The sequence below is a fragment of the Anser cygnoides genome, chromosome 3, assembly GCF_040182565.1.
Source record: "Anser cygnoides isolate HZ-2024a breed goose chromosome 3, Taihu_goose_T2T_genome, whole genome shotgun sequence".
NCBI lineage: Eukaryota > Metazoa > Chordata > Aves > Anseriformes > Anatidae > Anser > Anser cygnoides.
This window is the reverse complement of record NC_089875.1, coordinates 57,307,924-57,330,719: the sequence shown is the minus strand read 5'-3', so window position 1 is coordinate 57,330,719 and position 22,796 is coordinate 57,307,924. Positions and strand designations below refer to the sequence as shown.

Below are 22,796 nucleotides of genomic sequence, written 5' to 3'. Positions count from 1 at the left end.
CTGCTGACCTCTTAGCCTCTGAGGTAACTTGTGATGAGTTTCATAAGCTAGTTTTGGTAAATAAAGAGGGGTTTCATCAGTTTTGAAACTATTATCCATGGAATTATCATTCAAGACGGCAATACCCTTTAATTCCCAAGATTTCAAAGTCTTCAATTTGCAGCCAAAAATGCACCAATTCCTAAAAGGCGTGGTAATCGAAAGTTGGGTTATTCCACTCTGAAGTTATTTTTTTATGAAGAGCTGCATATTAGAACAGCCAAGAAGCTAAATAATTCAGTTCAAGAAGAGCAACTCGAACCTGTTCCGTGACTTTGGTATGCATGTATCTGTTGTGCTGAACTGCTGCTATTCCCATAAGATCTGTTGTGATGCTGTAATGCATCTGGATCAGATACAGTGTTAGTATAAATGGTTTGGCAGCACTGAAATTTATGGAGCTATAACAGAGTAACCAAAGATCTAGTGCACTGAAGGTCCAGCTCAGGAGGCCCACTACTTCATAATTCAACTAGAATTTACTAAAGATGATGTTATTTTGGCATGAAAATTATTTTGTTGTTATTTAATTTGGTTTAATGTCCATAAAATGGACTCATCAACAGTAAGAATGCTCAAGCTTTATGTTAATTTTAATAAACCACTACAGTAGGAATGCGGAAGATCCCACCATCTTTCCACATCTGATCATACACAGTAGATGAGAAAAGTCTATAAAACATCACAAATTAATTAAGTAAATGAAGCTGTGTTGAGTTCTATCTGCAGAAAATCTAGCCACTGTTCATTGCTACATCATAGCCTGTCCTCATTGTCAAAGAAGCTTTCCAGAACTAGTCACTTTGACTTTCATAGTAACTGAGGATAATCCAGTCCCAGCAATAATGTTTTTGATGACTTGATATAAAGAGTTAAAAGACAGAATTACTTCCGATCTAACATTTGGGTTGTACAAACTGAATAGTCAATAGTGCTGCAGAAGGATATTGACAAAATAAGATGTTGCCTTCATGACATATATATCAACACTGAAGGTTTCAAATGTTGCTAGTCAAACAAAACTCCCAGGAAATCTGGTCAATACATTTTTGGAACACGTGCCTTCTACTAAAGTATCAGGGCAATGACCGAGTCTTTGTTTAAAGTTCATGCCGAAGTCAGGATAGCTCTTTTTGAAAGAGAGTCCAGTACTATGATGCTACAGGACCAGAAAAGGAACATCTGCTATACTTAATGATGGACCAGGATTTTTAAAAGAATCCCTTTAACTTTTTAAGAATGTACATTTGACAACTGAGGGAAGAAAAACAACTTCACAGACTCAGCTAATTAAAACAAAATTGAAAATGAATATATCCTAGTATTATTTGGTTATTTTAAAATCAAAATTTTTACAGAGACACAGCACTTCCTTGCTGGTCTCCATCTGAGGGCACTAGTCAAGAGACCTGGTTTGGAAAGGAGTAAGCAAAAGATGCTTTGCAGTTCTCAACTCCTGAGTCTTCTAGTTCTGCTTTCAATTTTCTCCATTTTCCTTTTAGAAGACAGTGACTTACCCTGCACACAATATTTCAAGCAAGACCACAGCATTGACTAATGTAACAGTACTGCAACAGTTTTGTACTCCTTATCCATTCTGATATGCTCTTAGGGTCTCTGACTGCAGGTACTACTTCAAGTGAGATCCCACTAAGAGACAGACAGGTCCCAACTATAAGTTTAATTTAGAATACAGTGCAAGTTGCATTGACAACTTGTATTTGCATGTACCAGTTGGATAGAGGGACTTGATGAATTTCAAAATAACCTGTCCCAGGACCCCTTTTTAATTTCCTCAGACTGTTAGGAGTTTCTTAACAGTGAAATAGTAGTCCAGGGCACAAATCTCACCAGCATCTTGTGACTAAGGAAATTGTGGATGATCTCACAGTGCTACTGTTCTTACCAATATTTGGTCTAAACTTGCGTTTTAAGAACATTTTCTACACAACTTTTTCCACAAACTCTAGTTGGAGGCCTCCAATTTCTCTCATGGTTTTTTACCTGCTCTGACTTAATGGCTTCAAACATTCTCCACAGTTGCATTTCCAAACTTTGAAGGATTCCTCTTTTACCACACATTTGGCAAACCTTGCTTTTTCAGCATTTTGTTTTACTTTCTGCCTTTCTGGTTCTTTTCCTGTCTGGCCCCACATCTGCTGAAACCTTGCTACCACTGTACCAGGAAGCACCAATGCTGCCACTAACTGTTTATCCTGTGTACCTCTGAATTTGCAGCCACCTTGCCTGATGTTTGTCTCACTGCCATTCCTCTTTCAAATTTTAGACCTGCCTTTATGCATTTCCTTTAGCCTCCTCCCCCTACACCCTCAGAAGGAGAAAGTCAGCACTGAACGTCAGAAATTAGGTTCTGCAAAAATGCTAATAAAGTCAACTGTGTGCGTTTGCAGTGCCAGAAGATGCTGAGCAGTTCAAGAAAGCTGAATTAGTTCTGTTTCCCTTAATTTAGCCATCTGGCCAAACATTCACATTCATGCTAGGAACAAGCTTTACAGTCATCACCACAATGCCATCATACTAATAGAGATAAATCTATTTCGCCGATTCAAGATTAACTGAATTATAAACTGATTAATATACAAAATGATGGATCAAACTTCTATTTATGCAGATATGCTTAGTAGTATGTGAAATATGTGGAAAACGATTGTCTTTAAATATTTTCATTCCCTAGTACTAGCCAAAAAAAAAGACTGCCAGTCTTGCAAAGGTTGAGTTAGACATTTTGCAGTCCGTTTAGTTGCAGTATTAGCATTTTGCATTTTTTGTGCTCTTGTTTATTTTTTCTCCATCAGAAAGCATGAGACAATGCATTAGCAGCCTCTTAGGATACATAAAAATGTGAAAAACATTTTTTTTTCTTAGTGTGGTATCTCTGCCTTTATTCTTTTTACCTCACAATGCAGAGGGAAAGAGAGAACCAAACAGAGGGAGACAGCTGCTTTTCTGCTGAATACTTTTTATTTCCATTAAAAATTGAACTGCTGTAAAATGATTTCTTGAACTGACACTAAAAGAGACATCACCACAATTCACACAAAAAACTCGGGTGGCAAGAAGCACTAGCTTTTTTTTTTTTCTTTTTGACTGACTTTTTGTCGAAAAAAATGACAAGAATTTTCTGTTTCCTTTAGAAATGAGGAGTTGCCAGGCTGCTCATGGACAATACACCATGAGATCATCCAGCTAACTGCATATATACAGAGCACTGAAATTCCCATTTGAGACTGTTAAAACTTTCAGAAACAGTGCTGGTTTAGTTACCTACTTTCAGGCTTGTTCTTTCTCTCCCTTACAAATTCCATAGGGTTTAGATAACTATTATAGAGCCCTCAAATGAGAAGACAAAGTAAATACACTGGAGATTCTGGTGACAAATCTGTTTAATACAGATTGAAACTCTAAAACCTGGGGATTCAAACCACACTGGCTTTATTTCTCTCTAAAATAGTGTAACATAGTTGAATGACTGTAAATGAGATACAGCTTCACACTTTGTTTCAGAAGTCAGAAACACCAGTATTTTCTCAAAGCAGGATCTCAAATTATACAACTGCTCTGGACATGTGAGGATGGAAGCAATTGTGCAGGTGAAGATAATGTTATTTGAGGCAATCTGGCAAATTACAGAAATGATTATTATATGCCCCTGTAATTATACCCACACTGATTCTGACTTGTATATTTACTGGCACAGACACTTCTATATTCTTTCTTCACTCGAGACATTTTTTAGAAAGTATCCTATAACATATTTTTCAGTGAAAAGAGCAAACCTTCTATATAATGTTTACTTAATTTACAACATGCCTCATTTTACTCTAGGCATTGAAAAGAGTCACCGTTTTATTTTTTTAACCTGTGTTATGTTTCAAATTGCATTTAAAGCAGCATGCAAAATGAACTAAAACCAGCAGCTGGAACATCTTCTCCAGAACATCTTCTGTAGCTTTTAACAAGGACAGAACTCCAGGCCTGGACCCACACCAGAAGTGTGTTGGAACGCTCTTCAAGCAACGTGGTTTTCTGTACTCTCACTAAACTCTGCCAGGAAAATGCACACATACATATGAAGAATGTATTCTTCACATATATCAAATTATACATAGCAACAAAAAGAACTATTTGGTACTGGTAGGTGGGAAAATGTAATTAGTTTTACCAACAACCACTCAATCAGGCAAACGAGTCAACTGACACCCAGAGCGCTCACATACACTTGGCAGTCTCCTGTACTGTTCCCAAGCCAGGGTTTAGCTATTTCCTGAAAGATATGTTGTCTGCTGAAGTTAAAATCACCTCCGGAGTTTTAGAAGTCAGAGTTTTTGCTGGGATTTTTTTTTCCTAATTGAAAATGATATTACTTAGCAACAAGGATTGCACTCTGGACCAGTGAAAATGCAACACCAAGTATTTTAGAAACAATGTCCTTGCTGTTTTGACTTTCATAATACAGAATCAAGAAGCTCCAGGGTCAAGCTATATGCTGATGGAAGCAAGTGCCCCAACTGCATTCTCTTTCTAGGTCTTGGGTGTTGGCAGAGAGGGGTAACACAGCACTGGCAGGAAATATGTAGAAAGGGTGAGGTCAAGTATAAGGGAGTCAACAGGGAGATACGTTGAGTAATAAACTGTTACCAAAATGAGGCACTAAAGAAGAATGACTTTCCTCCCAAAAGCAAGGAAAGCAGGGAAGAATTAACCCCTTTCCAGCTGATGCAGCTGTCCACAATCCCTGAACATCAGAATACCAACAAGAAACTGGCTCCTGGACAAAGAGCAAAGAGCACAAATTGAATCCACCACACAGGATGACACCCTGATGGAAAAGGGTCTGGGGAATAAAGAGATGCTGTTTCCACTTTCCATTGGTGCACTACCTCTTGTTGACAAATCTGAGGAAAGACCATATGGTATCGCTTACCAAAAATACCACCTTTCGACTTCCGTTTACTACATGAATTGGCCTTGCTTTCCCAGACAAGACCTACTGCGGAAATCCACAAACGTCCTCTCCCATATTCAATCACTATAATCATTTCTCCCCATGCATGATTCAGACTACGCACAGGCATGAAAATCATACCCAAATTCAGGACCCATGTTGGCTCCCTGTCTTGTTACTAACATCCCCAAAAATTCACAGATCAAGTTGCATTGTTAACAAGGTTTAAACTAACCATGCCAGCAGCTGCATTTCTTTTGAACTATAATCATCACAAAGCTCTGGATGAACCAAATGAGTCCTGGGGCCAAAGCGTTCTCAGTCAAATGGCTTTGGAAACGGAATAACACGGACTGTTTCTGATAAATGCTCTAAATATTCACAGTTTAGAACATTTTTCCTGTGTAAGAAAGAAAAACTTCTACTCACATGCTGTTTCCTGACCAACTCAAAATGTGACCAAACAAATTAAAGGAAAATAAAATTCTGACTTTTTATAAATGACTTTATAAATGACTTTATATAAATGACTTTATAAATGATTTATAAATGACTTTTCAGGAAGAAAGGTGATTTCTGCAGCAGGTGCCATTTTTGCCTGAACTACCTAAAAACCAGCATAAGCATTTGCTGCCACTTTGCACAGGTAGACCGCAAATCCTTGCTCCTACCGTTTGCCCCAGAGCTGAAGCATAACACAATGCTGTTCAGAAACACAGTTACAAGTGAGTGTTCCTTGTCCCAAAGAGCTGAAGACTTCAGGCTACATGAGCAAATCCTTCTATACAAGTACTAGCAAGGTGAGCAGAGAAGCAAACTATTCCTGTCTTCCTGACATTTTCCACAGAAAGACTGGCAGTGTGTCTATTTGCACTCACCTTTATTTTGCTGATTCATATACCGACGGTCCAAAAATGTGAAACAATACTGGGTATAAAAATGCTAAGTGGACACAATAACTGAACGGCACAATGAGTCTTCAGCTCTTTCTCCATCTCGGGTTTGTCATTTCCATTAACATCCTTTCTTTCTTTCTGACAGAGGAAAGACGTGCACAGAGCTTAATAAACCTTAGATTCTGGCCAGCTAAAATAAGAATATTGTGACCTATCCAAGTGTCATGCCAGATCAAGGTAAAGAGTTAGGAGATAGAGTGTTGAAGGTGATCTGAACATCCTTGTACATTGTGCATCCAAGAGGATGCAGAAATCCTTTCTGCCATTTGCTTTTTGCAGCAACAAACATTAAATCCCTTTATCCTGTCTACAGGAGACTGCAACGAGGAGTGAAACATTAAAACATTAGTATTCTTCTTTTCAGACAGAGTCATTAAGGGAAAAAAATTCTTTGCAAGACTCATCTGATACAATGTTGACATGAAACATTGCAGCAGCAATGCGAAACCATGAGCCAGGATGCCGTCAGCACGTAAACAGCCCTATCTTACAGCCCTCGTGACGAGAACAAATAGCTCCATCTCGCCAGCTCTCTCAGTGCCTTGCCACTATAGACAGGTTGAGGAGCATCAAGGGAAATATTAGGCAAGGCACAGATGAAGCTAGTGGGAAGAACAAAACACATTGAAGCATCACCTTGTTGCTCTGCTCCTTCAACTATCTGTTCAATAATTGTGCATTATTGGCCAGGGTTTCTGGCAGAAGAAAACCTTGTCTGGAATAAACCCACAGAGAGATGCTATGGCTCCTGGAGCCGCAAATGAACCCTAGAAGCTCCAGAGAGAGCATATTTACTTTCTGTCCTCCCCAAAACGCAAGGCAAAGCCTATAAAGTCCTCAGCTGAGTACTAAAATCTGCAGTAAAGCCGCTTATTGCTAGTGAGAAAAGGAGAGCACAACTGAAAAGAGACACAGAGCACCAAGCTATTTAACTCTTTTGCTTCCTTCTTTTTGTAAGCCGTATTCTCAGCAGAATGATGCACGAACAGCTACTTGAGACAGAAAAGCGAGAAAAGACAATGTTAATGAAACTATATATAGACACCAGAAAAGAAATCTATTATTTCAGAAATAGCTGCATAATGAAGCTTTAAAACAATATAATAAAAAGAGATGGGAGAAAGAAAGGCTAAATAGCACTTAAAATTCACATTACTTTTTTCACATAAAAACTGTCTGTCACTATTACGTGGCATCGTAAAAATCAAGTCACCAAGCAAAGAACAAAACCAGTGTTACTGGCTTGCAGTATGTATAAATATATAAATCAAGAATCACAGAATCACAGAATGATTTGGGTTGGAAGGGACCTTAAAGACCATCTAATTCCACGCCCCCTGCCATGGGCAGGGACACCTCCCACTAGACCAGGTTGCCCAAAGCCCCATCCAGCCTGGCCTTAAAGACCACTACAGTCTATGCAAAAAACAATCAAACATTCTAACTATATTAAAAAAAAAAATCATATATTTTGTCTATAAAAGGGTACAATAGGATAGTAAACATTCATAGAACACTTAGTGTAAGCAAGAAGAAATAATTTTAATATCAAATCTGCCACAAAGACCTGAAATGCTTCTAAAAATAGTCCAAAATATCAAGAGAATTGTGTTGGGATTTGCTTATCTATGTGTTTTATATAACAAACAGATTTATCTTAAAAGAAGTTTCTTTTTTCTGTCCTCTTTTTGCATTTTAATGGTACTTCTCAATTATGGAGCATGCAACGTTAAAATTCTTATATGATTTAACCATTTTCTGAAGTCCTTGTGGCTTGAACAAACCACATAGTCAATTAATGACACTTCTTCTATGCTATAAAAAGCCTCTAGCCATTTTTTCCCAATAATTTATGTAATTCACCCATCAATGAAAATAAGTCTTTCAGTCTTTTTCCTCAACAACCGTACCTTACACTACAGTTTTGGGCAGCTCTACTCATTGTAAATACATATGTAGGGTCACTTGATAGTCACTGCACCCAAAATTGATGAGGGAAAAGATGTATTTCTACGTGTTAAGCAACAAAAATAGAGGTATTTCCTGGCATTTTATAGGCTCCTTTATCTGAACCTACAAAGATTCTTGTAGGAATTAGAAAGGAACATTCTAATAAAGACCAAAATCATTGCTTATACTTTCGAATTTTACCATCTGTAATTTTTTTTCCTTTTGTCCTTCCAAACCTTCCAATACTCATAATGATTAAGATACATATTTCCCCTTCCTATACCGCCCCAGTCGCCTGTTTGCCTCTTTCATCATTCTGTCAACTCATTAGAAGGCTGTCTTCGAGATGTTTTTTCCACACAGCTAGATGTCTGAGCATAGTTATACTTGATCAGTGTGACTCCTGCAATAGCAGTGACTGCCTGAATCAGATGTGAGCTACAGCACCTGATTAAAATCAAAATGGTAGGGGGAATGGAAGCACAAATTCCTCATTCCAGAGCATCAGGCAGAAGAAAGCACAGGTGGGAGGATGACATCTTGGCACAAATAGATGCAACATTTTCAAACACTTGAAAATTCCTTATTTTTAAGCCATGTTCTGGAAGCTAGGTAAGGCTACTATTCCTACTTTCAGTGTAGGGGTGGTTTAGAGTAACTCTTTTGCTGAAAAGGCTGTAGCAACTGCAAGTCATGGACTGTGGATAAAAACGGGGGGATCCAAAAGCAGACTGTACTCAAATAGCCATGTATTTATTAGTTATTCCTCCCAGGGACTTAAACCACACCAAAAACATAGAACCAGACAGGCAAACTCATGAAAAGCCTGGTGCCACGGTAGCCGTTTGACAGTGCTCCTTGTTAATTAGCTATTACCTCCAGGCCTGAGATTTGCTAATGCTGTGATGACTTGGGGAAAATACTGACATGACTAAATGTCATATTATGAGCTTATGACTATGAAAATTGATGCCTCGTGAAGGTCAGCAGCAATCTGCATTCACCTTGCTGGGGCTGCCTCAGCCCAGCCCCTATCAGGCCGGACAGACCAGGCAAAGGCGAGTTCGGTTGTGGAGTCAAGGTGGGAATCACCTTGGGGAAACAGATCTACCTCAGCTGGGGGGAGTCCTTGTGGACTGCACTGCTGGACCCAGAGAGGTCCAGGCTCCCCTCCTTCACGTGAGCTCCTCTCTGGGTGCAGGGCTCTGCCCTGAAGCATGGGGTGCTCCCGGCAGAAGGAAGGCGCTGCGACCTGCCTCTGCTCTGTGCCTGTCAGGGAAGAAAAGCTGAAGTTTCTGTGGTTGCCATGGGAGTAGGGACGGCGAGCGCCGGGAGCAGGAGTGACTAACAGCCTAGAAACTGCCTTCCTGCACAGCTACTGCAAGCTACAGAAGATTAAAACAAAAAACACAGACCTCCTGCACCCTGCATTTTCAGACAAAACAATTTTATCTGCAATTGGTCTCATAGTTTTTCTTCCGATTTCTCATAAGACCTTACAGTGCACACAGTATCTTTTCCTAATGCTGTGCTTGTTTTCTCTTCCACCAAGATCAGTATTCTACACAATTAGACACATAACAGGTTCAACCTAGGGGCCTTTATTCACACATTCTTAGGACTAATGTACTTTGTATTGTAGTGGGACCATACAGAACAGTTAATATTGTGCCAGGTGGGATGCGAATCACATTAGTTAACTGCTTGTACATTTATTTTCAAAGCAAACAGAAGGAAGTTCACGTGTACTCATTGTCTGACATATCTTGGTCAAAGAGAATCCTGGTAAGTCTCTGAGTTTCCACTCTACATCACCCTGAGGAAGTACGCTCTGTAGCCTCCTGTAGCCCTTGAAAAATCAATTCAAAAAAAACCAGAAAGGGAGGTCACATTCCTGAGTGATCCCACCCATCCAAGTGTAACACAAACGTCACTCTGCTCAAGATATGGAGGACCCAGCCCTGTGAAGTTTTCATATTGTGTGTATTTGCTCATTATCCTCAAGAGTCCATTGGTATAATGGGGCTGTGTGCTTTGGCCAGAAGCGTGCTCTGGATATAGAGTATACAGGAATAGGAAACTGCTAAAGCCCTCCACTCTGGCAGGACTGCAGAAATACAATGAAAATGACAAAATTAAATTCTAGTCCTCTTCAATTAACATGCAGAATTACAATCAAAAGGCCTTTGTTTAGAACTAGCTAAAGAATCCCAAGCTCAATGTCCAGACTCAAGACCTAGGTGTGAACTACAGCAAAAATCTGCCAGTGACCTTCACAAGATCATCTGTTGACACAGGACGGTGAGAAAGAAAGCGTTGCAGTCAACCACATTGTACCAAGTCTCCTCTGACTCATAGTAAGTTTGTCCCCAACACACAAGGAGAAAAGACTTTGGGACTCAGAAAGACTTTGGAAAGTATTAACTACGGAGTTTCAACCACAGGTGGCATCAGCCACTACCTTGGAGGCCTCACGCACAAGCCTGTATCAGAGCACAGGAAGGACAAAAATCCAGAGGGCACATACGCTCTACCATCATCACAGACACGGTTAAGAGTTTGACTCTCTATTTGCCATATTTGACATGAAAGTATTGCTAACTCACCTTTATGTCAAAACAAGAAGATGGTTAGCAATACTATAGCTCCAACCATTCTTCTCCTCCACCAGAAAGATAGTTGTAGGAAATTCTCTTCTTGCAGAACTGCCAGAGAGCAGCTACAGCAGTCAGTGACAGACTACTGGTGTCAGACAGATGGGAGAAAAGACAGAAAATGAGACTGGAAGCAAAAAGGAGGATGCACGCTGCAGATGACTGAGGGAGAAAGTTGAGAGAACTGAAGAGTGAGGTGAAAGAACAGTCTATATTGAGTGCATTTTTAAGAAGACAATAGAAAAATAATACTGAACAGCACATTTCCCTTGGAAATTTAGCTCTCCAAGTTAATTGTGTCAGAGGTCAAGGTGCTATGGGGTGTAGTTTTCCAGAAATACTTTCAGTAGCAATTTTCATGGTACCAGAGGGGTGACAAAAATAATAATACAAATTTAAATTTTCACATTTACCTTTCACTCTCTGTACAGAGGAATCGATTATATTAGGCAATAGGGAAGATGCTGAAGCTACACTATACTAGAAAATTCTTTTCTCATTTGCACAGACAAATCAGGAGAGAAATTAGATAAGGAGATAAGTTAGTAAGTGTATCAATTTCTGTATGAGCTTATTTGTGTGTAATAAATGCAAAGCCTTTTTTCCCCGAAATTTCAATTTTCAGTATGAACAGAGCATAGTCTCTCCTAAGAATCTCAGTGAATTATATTTCTTTGTGTCTCCGGAGACAAATACATCTAAATACGTATTAGAAGATCTCTTCTCTTCACCAACTCTGGAGAACAGCACAAGGATTCATCATCAGTTAACATTCAAACCCCATAGTTTGGAGAACTGTAGAGATTAACATCAAACCTGTGGCTGGTTTTGGTTTCTATTTCAGTGAGTTTGTCAACAACAGAATCTCCTAAATCAAGCAAGTGATTTTCACGCAGCTGGAATTGGCCACTATGTTCACACGTGCTTATCTGGACGCTGAACAAGTGTTTGTTTTCTGGAATAAGCACTTACGGAGCATCCAGTTTAGAAAGTACAAACATATTGGCTAATTTGAATTAAAAGGCAGTCAGTCACCCCAAATTAAGCACTCAAGTGATATTTCCAAATACAGCAGCGAACTACAACCAAGAATCATACAAATGGGGTAGCCTCATATTTAAAACATAAGACTGAGAGCTATTAGATGTTAGTTTCTCTCCTACTTCTGCTGCTTGTCTTTTCCTCTTGATCTTGAGTAAATTATTTATTGCTAAGACTCGAATCTCCCCAGATTCAAAAAGAGGCAGTTAGACTCCCTGACTTTAAAGAGCAGTGTTGCAATAATTAATTCATTATTCTTTACAGAGCACTCTAAAATTATTAGATGCAGCTGTAGAAATGCATATTATTAGCACTACTGTACTCCACTAGCAATTCTCAAAATAAGCCTGCATATATCTTGTATGGATTTGTAGTATTCTGAATTAAAGTCAGTGGTACCTTGAGTCCTGAACTAGTATGTTGTCTGGAAGGTGTAAAATGAAGAAAGGAAAATAATCTACTCTTGATCATAATGCAAATTCTCTTCGCACTATTCTACTCCCATCATTTCTTTCAGTACTATATTTCACACACATTAACCATAACGATAGCAAGTATGTGGAAGGGAAGACCATTCCGCAAAGGTCAACAGCTGAATGGCAAAGGGCCATTGCAAATTCTGCAAATGAAACCAATGGGCTAGCTCAAGCCCCACTATAAATGGTGAAGTGACCGGTATGATACGCTTTATTAGAAAAGCAGTAAAGAAGATTTTTTTAAACCGTCTTTTTCAAAGCTCAGCAAGTTTTGGGCTCAATGGTTAAAGAATGGCCTTTTTAAAAATGATGTGTTTTGCATAAGGCTGAGAGGCCCCTCTGACACAGTTTGATCCCTTTGCTCATGAGAAGGCAAACATCACTGTATGTCAGTTGAACTGCTTTTGCTGCAAGTGCAAACTGGGCAGCTCTATACTGAAGCAGCTGCTCAGATGTTTACTAGTCTATGCTGTATCTCTGCTCAAATACGTATTTTCACAATAGCTGCATCAATGAATTAGGGGTACAATTACAGATTCCCATCTCAAACAACTGAGTCTGAATAAGACTGCATGTGAATCAGGGTGAAAACTGACGATAGGCAACTTGGTACATTAGTATATTTGACTAATGAGAACAATAGGATGGATTTAATTTTCACTATCTGTGGGAGCACCAGTTTTGACAGAAACTGTTCTTACAAAGTGGACATTTTATTTAACGACTTTTTCAGAGATGTATTCTACAGCATACCACTGCGATATAATTAACAGCTTCTAAAAGCCCCATTACCTGTTGGTCGTCTGGAGTCCATATGCCACACGTGATCTGACTCTCCAAGTTTATTTCTGAAGACCAGTGTCTTTGTCCGCTGACTGAACCGACCAGCACAAATCCATCTCTGTAGGAGATAAGGGCTTGAGTCCCATCATGGCTCCATGTAAAGTCGCTTACCTTAATATATCAAAGATAAGAAAATAGATGTATTAGCCATGGCGTAATTTTTCATTGTTTTGGTAAAAGGTAGCACTGCACAGAGACAGGCAGGACAACTCCTTAGCCCAGTAGCAGTTCTGATTTCACGGCTATCAGATAAAGCAACTGTCCTTGCAAAGTGTCTTTGACACTTGCATACTCCTTTCATTAAAGAAATGTTTCATTTTCTCCTGCACATTTCAAAAGGTATAAAGTACTATTCATTGTCCTCTTCATTTTGTCACTCGGGACTTGATCATTCTGGACTGAAGAGAAAACATGCATACCAACCTGTGCCCCACGATCATTCACAAGCTCCACAGACCATCTGCCTTCGTATTGTATCCAAACAAATATTCCTCCATCTGCATCACAGGTTGCTAATTTCTGAAATGGTTCGTTCCATCTAACCAGCACAACCTTAAAAGATTACAAACAGAAACAGCATTACCAAAACTGTGTAGAGTGCTAACAGCTATTTTACAAGAAGCAGTTAAACAATACTGCAAAATAAACAACATTGCATTTAAATTCCGAAGAAGATGTACAAAACAGTAATTTTCAGCACAGCAGTAGGCGTCTCTCAAGAACAGCTGGAATCATTTTGTCATGACTGTCAGCGAACACAGGCTCTCTCCCCAATCAGGCCTTTTTGGAAGGCATCACATGCTTTTAAGAAAAACACACACTACGCTGGAATGTAGCATTTCATTACAGAAACGGCAAACTGAAGGCCCCGTACCCAAACCACTTTCAAATTTTCCTTGTCATGATTTCCCTCATCACAATCTCCACGGCTCAACTCTGCAAATGAAGTTACAAGCACTGATACAAGATCAAATTTGAATACTCATGTCACCAGTGACATGAAAAAATTTTCTAGAGTCCCAGCTTGTTAAAATACAGAAATTTCATAGAGAAATTGCTTTGCTTCTGAGTGCAGAAGGAATACAAAGCAGTTTTAGGCTCTCTACTTTGTGCATTAGAGCTATCTGAGCTTTTCTGGAGAACCTAATCAAGTCCAAAGCTGCCAAATTGCTCTCTCCTTTATAATTAATATCAATTTAACAAACACAGTATCTCTCAAGGCCTCAGTATAGAACTGAAAAAAAACACGTCATCCTAGTGCCTGAAGCAGAAATTAGCTGTAAAACCATTTACCTTCTGTTAATGACTTTTTCTTAGAGCCTTTTTTCCAAATTAGTTCTATTTCAAAAACATTCTGATATGGTTGGGATGCTCACATTCATACACAATGAGCTTTTCCGCCAGTTACGATACAGAGATATAGCATATACAAACAAAGAAAACAAATATGAAATTCTCAATCAGTAGAGTGTTATTTCAACTACTTAATGGGCACCCAGATCTAATGATGCTTTTTCATAAATCTAAATAGATAATTAATCACTTAAAAGAGACAGAAAGAGAAGACTTTCCTGAAATATATTCTGATGTTTACCGGGAAGCAATGATGCTCCTAAATGTTCCAGTCCTAAAATGAACTCTGCGTACACAGATCCACCAGACTTCACAATGAAAACAGCAGTTTTCAGAATTAGGATATAAATATGCATGCCTGAAACCAAAACTTGACAGCTAAAAAAAAAGATGCTCTTACACTTATTTAAGGAGCGCTACACTTATTCGCAGAGTGCTATGGGTCACAACTGCAAAACATGCAAATCAGTGCAGCCCTCCGGTCCTGGAGGATCAACCCTTGAACAATTAAATGGCTAAAAGAAAACTGTTTCTTCATGCATACATAAAGATTATAGGAAGAAGTGAATATGACTAACTACACCCTCTGTTGCTATGCAGCTAGGAAGAATCCCGTTTGGGATGCTGCAGAAAAATGCTTTGCTTTACTTGAACCAAGTAGAACCCAACGCCAAGGTGCTCGTCCTGCCAACAGTTGGGTGGATTATATTGTGACACTTCATGGATTGTGTCATACTTGCTTTTTTTTTTTTTTTTTTTTTTTTTTCTTTTTTGTTTGTTTTTGGAAGAGCAGTAAATAAAATATTCCAGCATAGTAATATAAGCAGCTGTATTTTGGTTGAGGATTCACTCTAGCTCTTCTGTCTAAACAAGAACAGCACAAATTTTTTCTTTTTTTTTTTTTTTCTATTTCACGTAACTCATATGCACACAGCCATCATTTCAGCCACCCTGAGACAAAACATAACCACTACATAATTGCACTTGCCAGTATTGCCTAATGGCATTAGCAAAGTGAAGAAAACCCCATACATGACATCAGGATAACTGAAAAACCTGGCTTTTGAAGGTTGGCAGCAGCTAAGGCTAACAATAATTCTATATAGAATTGAAGGCACTTATTACCACTGAAAATCAGACCTTTAATGATTAGATGGTCCCCACACTGGACATTTCATAGATCAAACAAAATAAATTGCTAGAGGATTTAGGAACAAAAGATAAAACTAATTCAAATACCATTATGCTTTTTGATGAACACCATCAAAGGTACCACTATCTGCCTCAAAATTGCCCTGCTTTATCTGACAAAGATTTGAGACAAGCATATGATTTTATAGATTAGACAAACCAGCTGACTTAATGATATGAATTATGGGCAAAGTGACAGGAATTACCTTGATGCAATTTGCATCTTTTCTATTTTAAATAGGAATCTTCTTAAAGCTAGAAGATAAGTTCTGAATCAAATGCTGTTCTACCTGTATTTTCCCTCAATTTGACAAAACATCCAAGGACACATTTCAATGTAAATAATATTACCAGTGCTCTCCTCCCTCCTTCCCAATTAGTAACTTCCAAAACCTCTGTCTGGTGAGCTACAAAGGTCAAAACACCAATAAGCCCCTGGCTTTAAGAGTAATAATCTTACCACTTTATAATTACAAATGAAAATGAGACAATGATTTTATATGACTTCTGATAATATGCTCATAAGGAAGTCATTTTGCAATTTGAAAATTCAACTTCTTAAAACACAGAGCAAATGCTACCATTTTATGAGGTCATTTTAAAGCTGTTTTCATCATTTACATTTAACACCTGACTCCAGGTGCTGACTCTACAGCTGCTTTGGGTATTTCCAATTGCATTTGAGGCACTTAACATACTGAAGCAGAGACTAAGAAAAGAAGGTCTGCCCTAAGTATTATGACAACTTTTGTCTTTTACGTTGGTTAGAACATAAACCGTATGAAAACACGTTCCGTTGCCAGTGCACGTAAACGTATAAGCTTGAACTAGCCCTCCAGAAAGAAGAATTTTACTGCTAGCCCGTAACACAAAGATATTGTTACTTTCACTAACAGCTTCAAGTCACAGGGGCCCCATCTTTACTTCTGCTACCTTTATGGTTCTCTGCTTCTCATTCAGCATCTTCCCACAGGTACTCAAGGAATAAACTGTTTTATCTTGTAATGAAAGGAAAAAAAATGTTGGCATGCCAAAGAAAGTTATCTGTGGGCCGTGTGGTCTGCACCGCCATTGCATACTGGCTATTTATGTATTTATTTTTTTTAAATTACCTATAAAATTACCAATTGTCCTTGTTCTACTCTATAAAAAATTTGTATTACAGACATTAATCAGCTTCTAAATTGGTATCTCATGCAGAAGGCGATCTCCCATAAATAAAATACCAAATAACTCCTAGCCCAATATACTCATTTAAGTACAGCGTAAAGGCCAATGTATCATACCAAACAGGATTCTTGCCATGAAGTTCAAGGAGCTTTTGAATCAAGGTCTTGCGTTTTCTTTGAGCTCCTTTTTAGACAATGCTTAGTAGTGAAAAGTTTATTGAAAAGAGGAACATTTAGCATCATTTATAGCTCTGTTTTAGTTGCCAGCTTGAATTTCAGGAATTAAATTTAGTTAATGTTAAAGATGCTAGAAACCCTCCCCAAGAACTGACTGCATATTATAAAGAAGAATAATGAAGGCAGGTGTTTAAGTATCTGCATCAACTTCAGATATAAATTTGGTTGACTAGTTACAATTCACTTTTTATTTTTTGCTGCTTTTGATTCTCTAAAGGTACATGGCTATTTACCAAAGAAAGGTATATACTACATAGAAACTACCATTATTCCAAAGCACATAGACAATTTGTAAGAAAGCAGGTGTAATTCACTAGGTGAAACAGCAAACGCACACACGATTTTACAAACCGTTCCAGTTTCTGCTTTGAATTTTTATTTCCTAGAAGAGTCCAAGCTTGTTAATGGCAAGCAAAACCCCAGCAGAGACCAAAGAAGCCAGGATACAACGCGCTGGGCTATCACATTCCCCTCACGCTGATGGGGGGCGTGGATTCCCATTTTGAGAGCGCTTCCCCGATAAAGCCACTGTGAAGGTATTTGTTCCTTTTCTCCCATTGAATCCCACCACGCTAATGTTCAGTACCACATCCTTAACATCTTTTATTCACACATGCATACAAGAAAAAAGGAAGCTCGGGTACAACTATCCTTTCATCTCCATCTCTTCTGGTAATATTGAGATATTTGCAGTGTGATGGACATTCGTTCTCCTCCGTCACTCAGCTTGGCACCACTTTCCACTGTGTATGGGACTAATTGCCGAGCTCTGCTACTGTCCACCAACTCAGCAGTGAAACCATTCATCTCCAAAAAAACCTTCTGAATGAACACGCCTTAATAAGAGATCACGGAAAGGTGGCGGCACAACTTCTTACCAAAGAATATTCCTTTTTGCTGCTGCTGTTTCAGACAAAGTTATCTAATGTCACATAAAATACAAGTCATTAAAATTATTCTAATAAAGAAGAATCCTCTAGTAGAAATCTTTGAAGAAAATAGCTAAGTATAAGGCTGTACCTTGAAGTTTAGAGCATTTACAATGTGAAAAGAATGTGAACTTTAGGTTGGGAAATGAAAAACTTGAATAAATGTGAAAGGTTTAATTTTGGAAAATTTTAGATATAGTATTTTCCTGTTCTGAAATTTCTGTGTGCAAATTGTTTCCTGCACTTTTTATACATGTATGGCAAATGTTAAAGGATTATTATGGTTTTTTAAAAAAAGTATGTTACTTGGAAAAATCACCAAAAACTACATGCTTTTGAATTTTTCTTTCCAAATGACACATATATATGTATTTTTATTTATTTATTTAAAGCTTCTATTTTGATTAATGTTCATTTTCAACCAACCACTCGCATTGTAAAAATTCTGACCATCTCTAGGGAAAACCCAGCCACCCTCTGGGAGCATCAGGGCATCGGCAGCCTCCCTGCACCGCAGTCAGGACCTGCACACCATGATCATTCCTATCCATGGTCAGTAACACCACAGCTGGTGAAATCTTGGTCCTTGGAAGCCACTTGGTAAACTGCAATGGATTAGAAGCATAACTTGATGGTACCTGGGTTTAGTAACTAGCTTCGTGGTTTTAGTCTAGCTTCCTTTCAGCCCTCTCCCAGTTACATTCTCTCTAGTCATCTCAGCTGGCCCAAGACTTGTTCCTTACAACATTAAAAAACTTATGCATAAAATTAAAGTGGAAAACACTGGCAACTAATATGCATTCACTTCCACTATAACGGAGTAATCAAAACAAAAATAATTGATAACACTTCTCAATAAAAAATGTTGTGCAAACACGAACAGTTTATGAACAACAGTTACTTCTTGCCTTCACAGACACTCCATTTGGAAAAGGCCTTGTCATATGGCAAAGGAAACACCTGTTTTATTATGATTTAAAAGCACCAGACATTTATTTTTAAGATTACTTAATTATCCTTTAAAATTTCCATTTTTATTTTATTCTAAAGCTTTTTGGTCCATGACTTCAAATAACAAAACGAAGTCCGATCAGTCACTGGCCTGGAAGATCATTAAGTTTCTTAGAAAGACACTGCCAGAGAAATACCATCATCCAGCTAGTAACGACAGTATTTATTAAAGTGTTAGACCAAAACTCTTGAGTAATCTCAATTTTGAGGTGGCAAACATATCATTTGTAGTAACTCTGGCTTCTTCCCAATAGAAGCCAGGTTTGGTGATTTAAATTAATTACATAATATTGAGGGCTTTTTCCCCCATATTTTATAGCACAATACTGGACTTCGCTAAAATTTATGATATTCTGAGAGCTTTTCTTATCCCTAATTTCACTAGAGTTTTTGGAGGAGGTAGCTGAAAATATTACAGCAATCAATATTCCAAGAGCAGAAGTCCTTAATCTAGAATGCCATATGATATTAATTACTGAAATCTTACCTCTGCAGTTCTTAAAATATGCCATCTATAATTGCTACAGAGGCAAGGGACAAACATCTAGAGAAAATAAATGAATAAATAGCTAAAGCAATTATCAAATTTAGGAAGATGTTATTACAGAAAAAAAGTGCAGGCACTGTAGTGAGTAATTTTTTTCCACCTCTGATCCTCCATCCATTTTACTGGAGAGCATGCATACGCTAACAATACAAGTCTTCCTCAGCATTGCTCTTCCCTTAGCAACATAAGCTATGGAGATCTGCTTGTATATGGACTACTGCAGCAGTAAAGAGTGGAGAACGCTTGATGGGAAATACTCGATCACAACATGATTTGCCACACAAGAAGAGCTGAATTCCTTTATCTGGTGCTAGCATTTCTGAAACTAGCAGTGAACTAGGCATCTTTGCAGGGTGCAGAGGATTTGATGCACTATAATTCCACTGAGCACATACAGTATTACACAACCGGTGCAATTGCTGGCCTTTCTTCCCCCTTTAAGTCATACTAATTTTCTAGTGCTACTGAGAGTGCTGGTATGAGTCCACCTTCCGTGCAGTGAAGGCAAAAGACCTGACTGTTCCTAGGATAGAAACAAAAAAACTGCAGAGGGAGACTGCATTTCATAATGCCTATGAGTACAGGATTCAGTCTATCTGAAGGCTTCCTCCAGTCCTGTACTTTTAAGGAAGCACCTACATTTTTAAAGGAAAATACAAGGCCTGGAACAAAGCATTGGGAAAGAGGACTGGAAAATCTATCTAGAATTGCCCAAGCATCAAGATTTGCTATATTGACTAATCATATTATGCAATCCCCTAATAAGTAGATTGATCTTCACTCATATTTACAAACATACAGAAATGCATGCACATAGTGCATGCACCACACTGGCCCACACCGGTTTATGAGTGACAACAAAGATGAAGAGATGTGTAGGTATACAGCAAAGGCAAAAGACGAGTGTGCAGGGGGGAACAAAAATGAAACACAAAAGCAAAGGGATCAGAGGAACCAATAACCACCTCTATTTGCTAATACAGTTCAGTGTAGCTTTATACATTATATATAAAGACATATAGTGTATTATGTATTTTACTTACATATAATATGAGTGTGTGCGTGAATGCATACACCTATTAAATCCTTGAGGAAACTACATCGATCTTGCACATTTTGTGACTTGTTAGCTAATCCAAGTGAATTTTTATAATTAGAATGCAATTTAGAAGTGACAACAGGTGCCCAAAATAAGCAATAGCAGTTAACAAGCTGTTCCTTCCCTCTTTAGGTTTCCTATAAGCAATGCTGGGTTCTGAACAGATTCTCAAGGACACCTCGACTCCAGAGCCCCGTTTCTGACTCCCTGTCCATCAGTGCAAACAAAAACGGCTCAAACAAGGGTTTCAGGCTTGCTTCCCAAAAGAACCTGGGAAGTGACTCACTTCCCCACTCGTGAAATTCAGGAAGGAGACCTGGAGCACAGCAGCCTGGCTGCAAGCTCTGCCACCGCTTGCTTTAGCTGGGACAAGCTGTCAGCTCAGCCCTGCAGGTTTCTCACCACTGTAATAGGCGATAAAAGGCAATCGCTGTAAAAATCGCAGCTCCTGTCTTGCAGCAAGACCCATCCGTGCAGATTTCATATGAATTATCTACGCGTGCTCTGTGACAACCAGTGCTTTCCACGGGAAAACGTGAGTTTTTAGGTGTTCTAAAAGATGGAAGAAATTTTGTGGTTCTGGACAGCCTGCAACTGAACGACGATTCTCTGTTAATTTTCAGGAAAATTGGTTCTGCATATGCTTATTTCAATGAAATGCAAAGTTCATCTATTTTTTAAATATCAGTATTCTTAAAATAAAAGCTATTCAAGTCTCTCCCTCCTAATTTCCCATACTGTAAATAAATTGCTTGCAATTTTTCTTCCTTTCATCTTCACTTATGATCTTTACTTCTTGCCATGGTAATAGCATCATGATAATTCTCTCCATTCAAATTACTTCAATTGTGCAGATGAAGAGCATTATGTAGGTATTCTTCCTCCTAATAGTACTAGACAAAAAATCAGCAGATACAGTAGACATACAGCCAGACTACCTCTCTTGGGGTGGCACACCCAAGTTCCTATCCTACTTTTCTTATATTGCCTTCCCTAATGATACCCTCAAAGTCTCTCACACACACGCAGAGCTTTGACTTTTTGTTTCCAGAGACATTACACCCAGGTAGAAGTGCTTCGCTTTACATATGTAGCTGTCAGTTTCCAAGGTACAATACGCATAAAGGAATTAAGAAGAAAACTACTACTATTAATAACAAACACTGTGCTGCAGCTGAAGAACTGTAAATTTAGAACAGTCAGTGTCTAAATTTCTTGCTTTCTTTCCCCATCTTTCATCATTTTACTAAGCACATCAAAGTGAAATCACAGCTCCCACTGAAGAGCATGGGAAAAGCTTTCCGAGAGCTGGCGTTAATGAAGGCGACTGAGGAACATTCAGACAGATTGCTCAATTAAGAAAAAGAAATGGGGTTTTCTTCCTATAGTTGGGAAAGTAGCTGTACCATGGATAATTTTGCATATTTGGGGTTAAATTTGTTAGGGAGGGGAAGAGATGGGACCAGAACTGTATCAACAGTCAAAGACTGAACCAGTAAAAAAGTTTGTTTTGTTGTTTTTTTTTTAATCTTACACCATTTTCTTCATGCCTTGGAGCATGCACTGCTTGAAGGCATCTTTGGGACATGTCTGATGTGGAGGAACTCAGCCCACCAAGACACACAGCAAGAAAAACATCGTAAATCCTTTCCTTGGCTTCAAAAGGGTTTTCCTGAGCTCTCCAGAAGCAGTTATGCTGACTTTTGTAGCTTCCTGCAAAAGCAGTGACAGCTGGAGCAATTCGTGCTGACCCAGGCTTAGATACCGATTTCTCACTTTGGAGCACAGGGAATTCCTGGGAAGAGGCTGAGTAAAACTGCCAGCTCACAGCAGCGGCTGCATGCGGACTGTGGTCAAATGGATGGTGAAGGCATTATCCGAGATAGATGTTTCATTACCAGAAAACACCATCCAAATTCACAGAATCACAGACTGGTTTGGGCTGGAAGGGACCCTAAAGATCATTTAGTTCCAACCCCTGCCATGGGCAGGGTCACCTCCCACCAGACCAGGTTGCCCAAAGCCCCATCCAGCCTGGCCTTGAACACCTCCAGGGATGGGGCATCCACAGCTTCCCTGGCCAACCTCTCCCAGTGCCTCACCACCCTCATACTGAAAAATTTCTTATAGCCAATCTAAATTGCTTTCAGTTTACATCTGTTGCCCCTTTTCTGTGTATACAGGCCCTGTTAAAGTCTTTCTCCATCTTCAGAGAAAGAAATTCTCTGTCTCCTTTAGTCTAAATGATGAGAAAATTAACTTTCTTCCTGGAAAGACTGAAGTAGCCTCCAGATATTTCAGGGGTGGCCTTTAATAACCCTTACCTCTGCCACTG

At 38.9% G+C, this 22,796-nt stretch overlaps 1 protein-coding gene across 5 annotated transcripts in view; it reads right to left on the bottom strand.

Annotated features, from left to right (window-relative positions):
• The window catches only part of TULP4 (TUB like protein 4), a 157,018-nt gene that overhangs the window by 45,659 nt on the left and 88,563 nt on the right, over window positions 1–22,796 (bottom strand). For all 5 annotated transcript variants that reach the window (XR_010829764.1, XR_010829763.1, XM_066993151.1 and 2 more), the window contains exons 3-4: window positions 13,349–13,477; window positions 12,875–13,036 (exon numbers count right to left, since the gene is read on the bottom strand). Coding sequence is in view for 3 of the 5 variants with exons in the window: in XM_066993151.1 (XP_066849252.1) it covers window positions 12,875–13,036; window positions 13,349–13,477 (291 nt within the window). In the remaining 2 variants the exon portion in view is untranslated. The remainder of the gene's footprint in view (window positions 1–12,874; window positions 13,037–13,348; window positions 13,478–22,796) is intronic.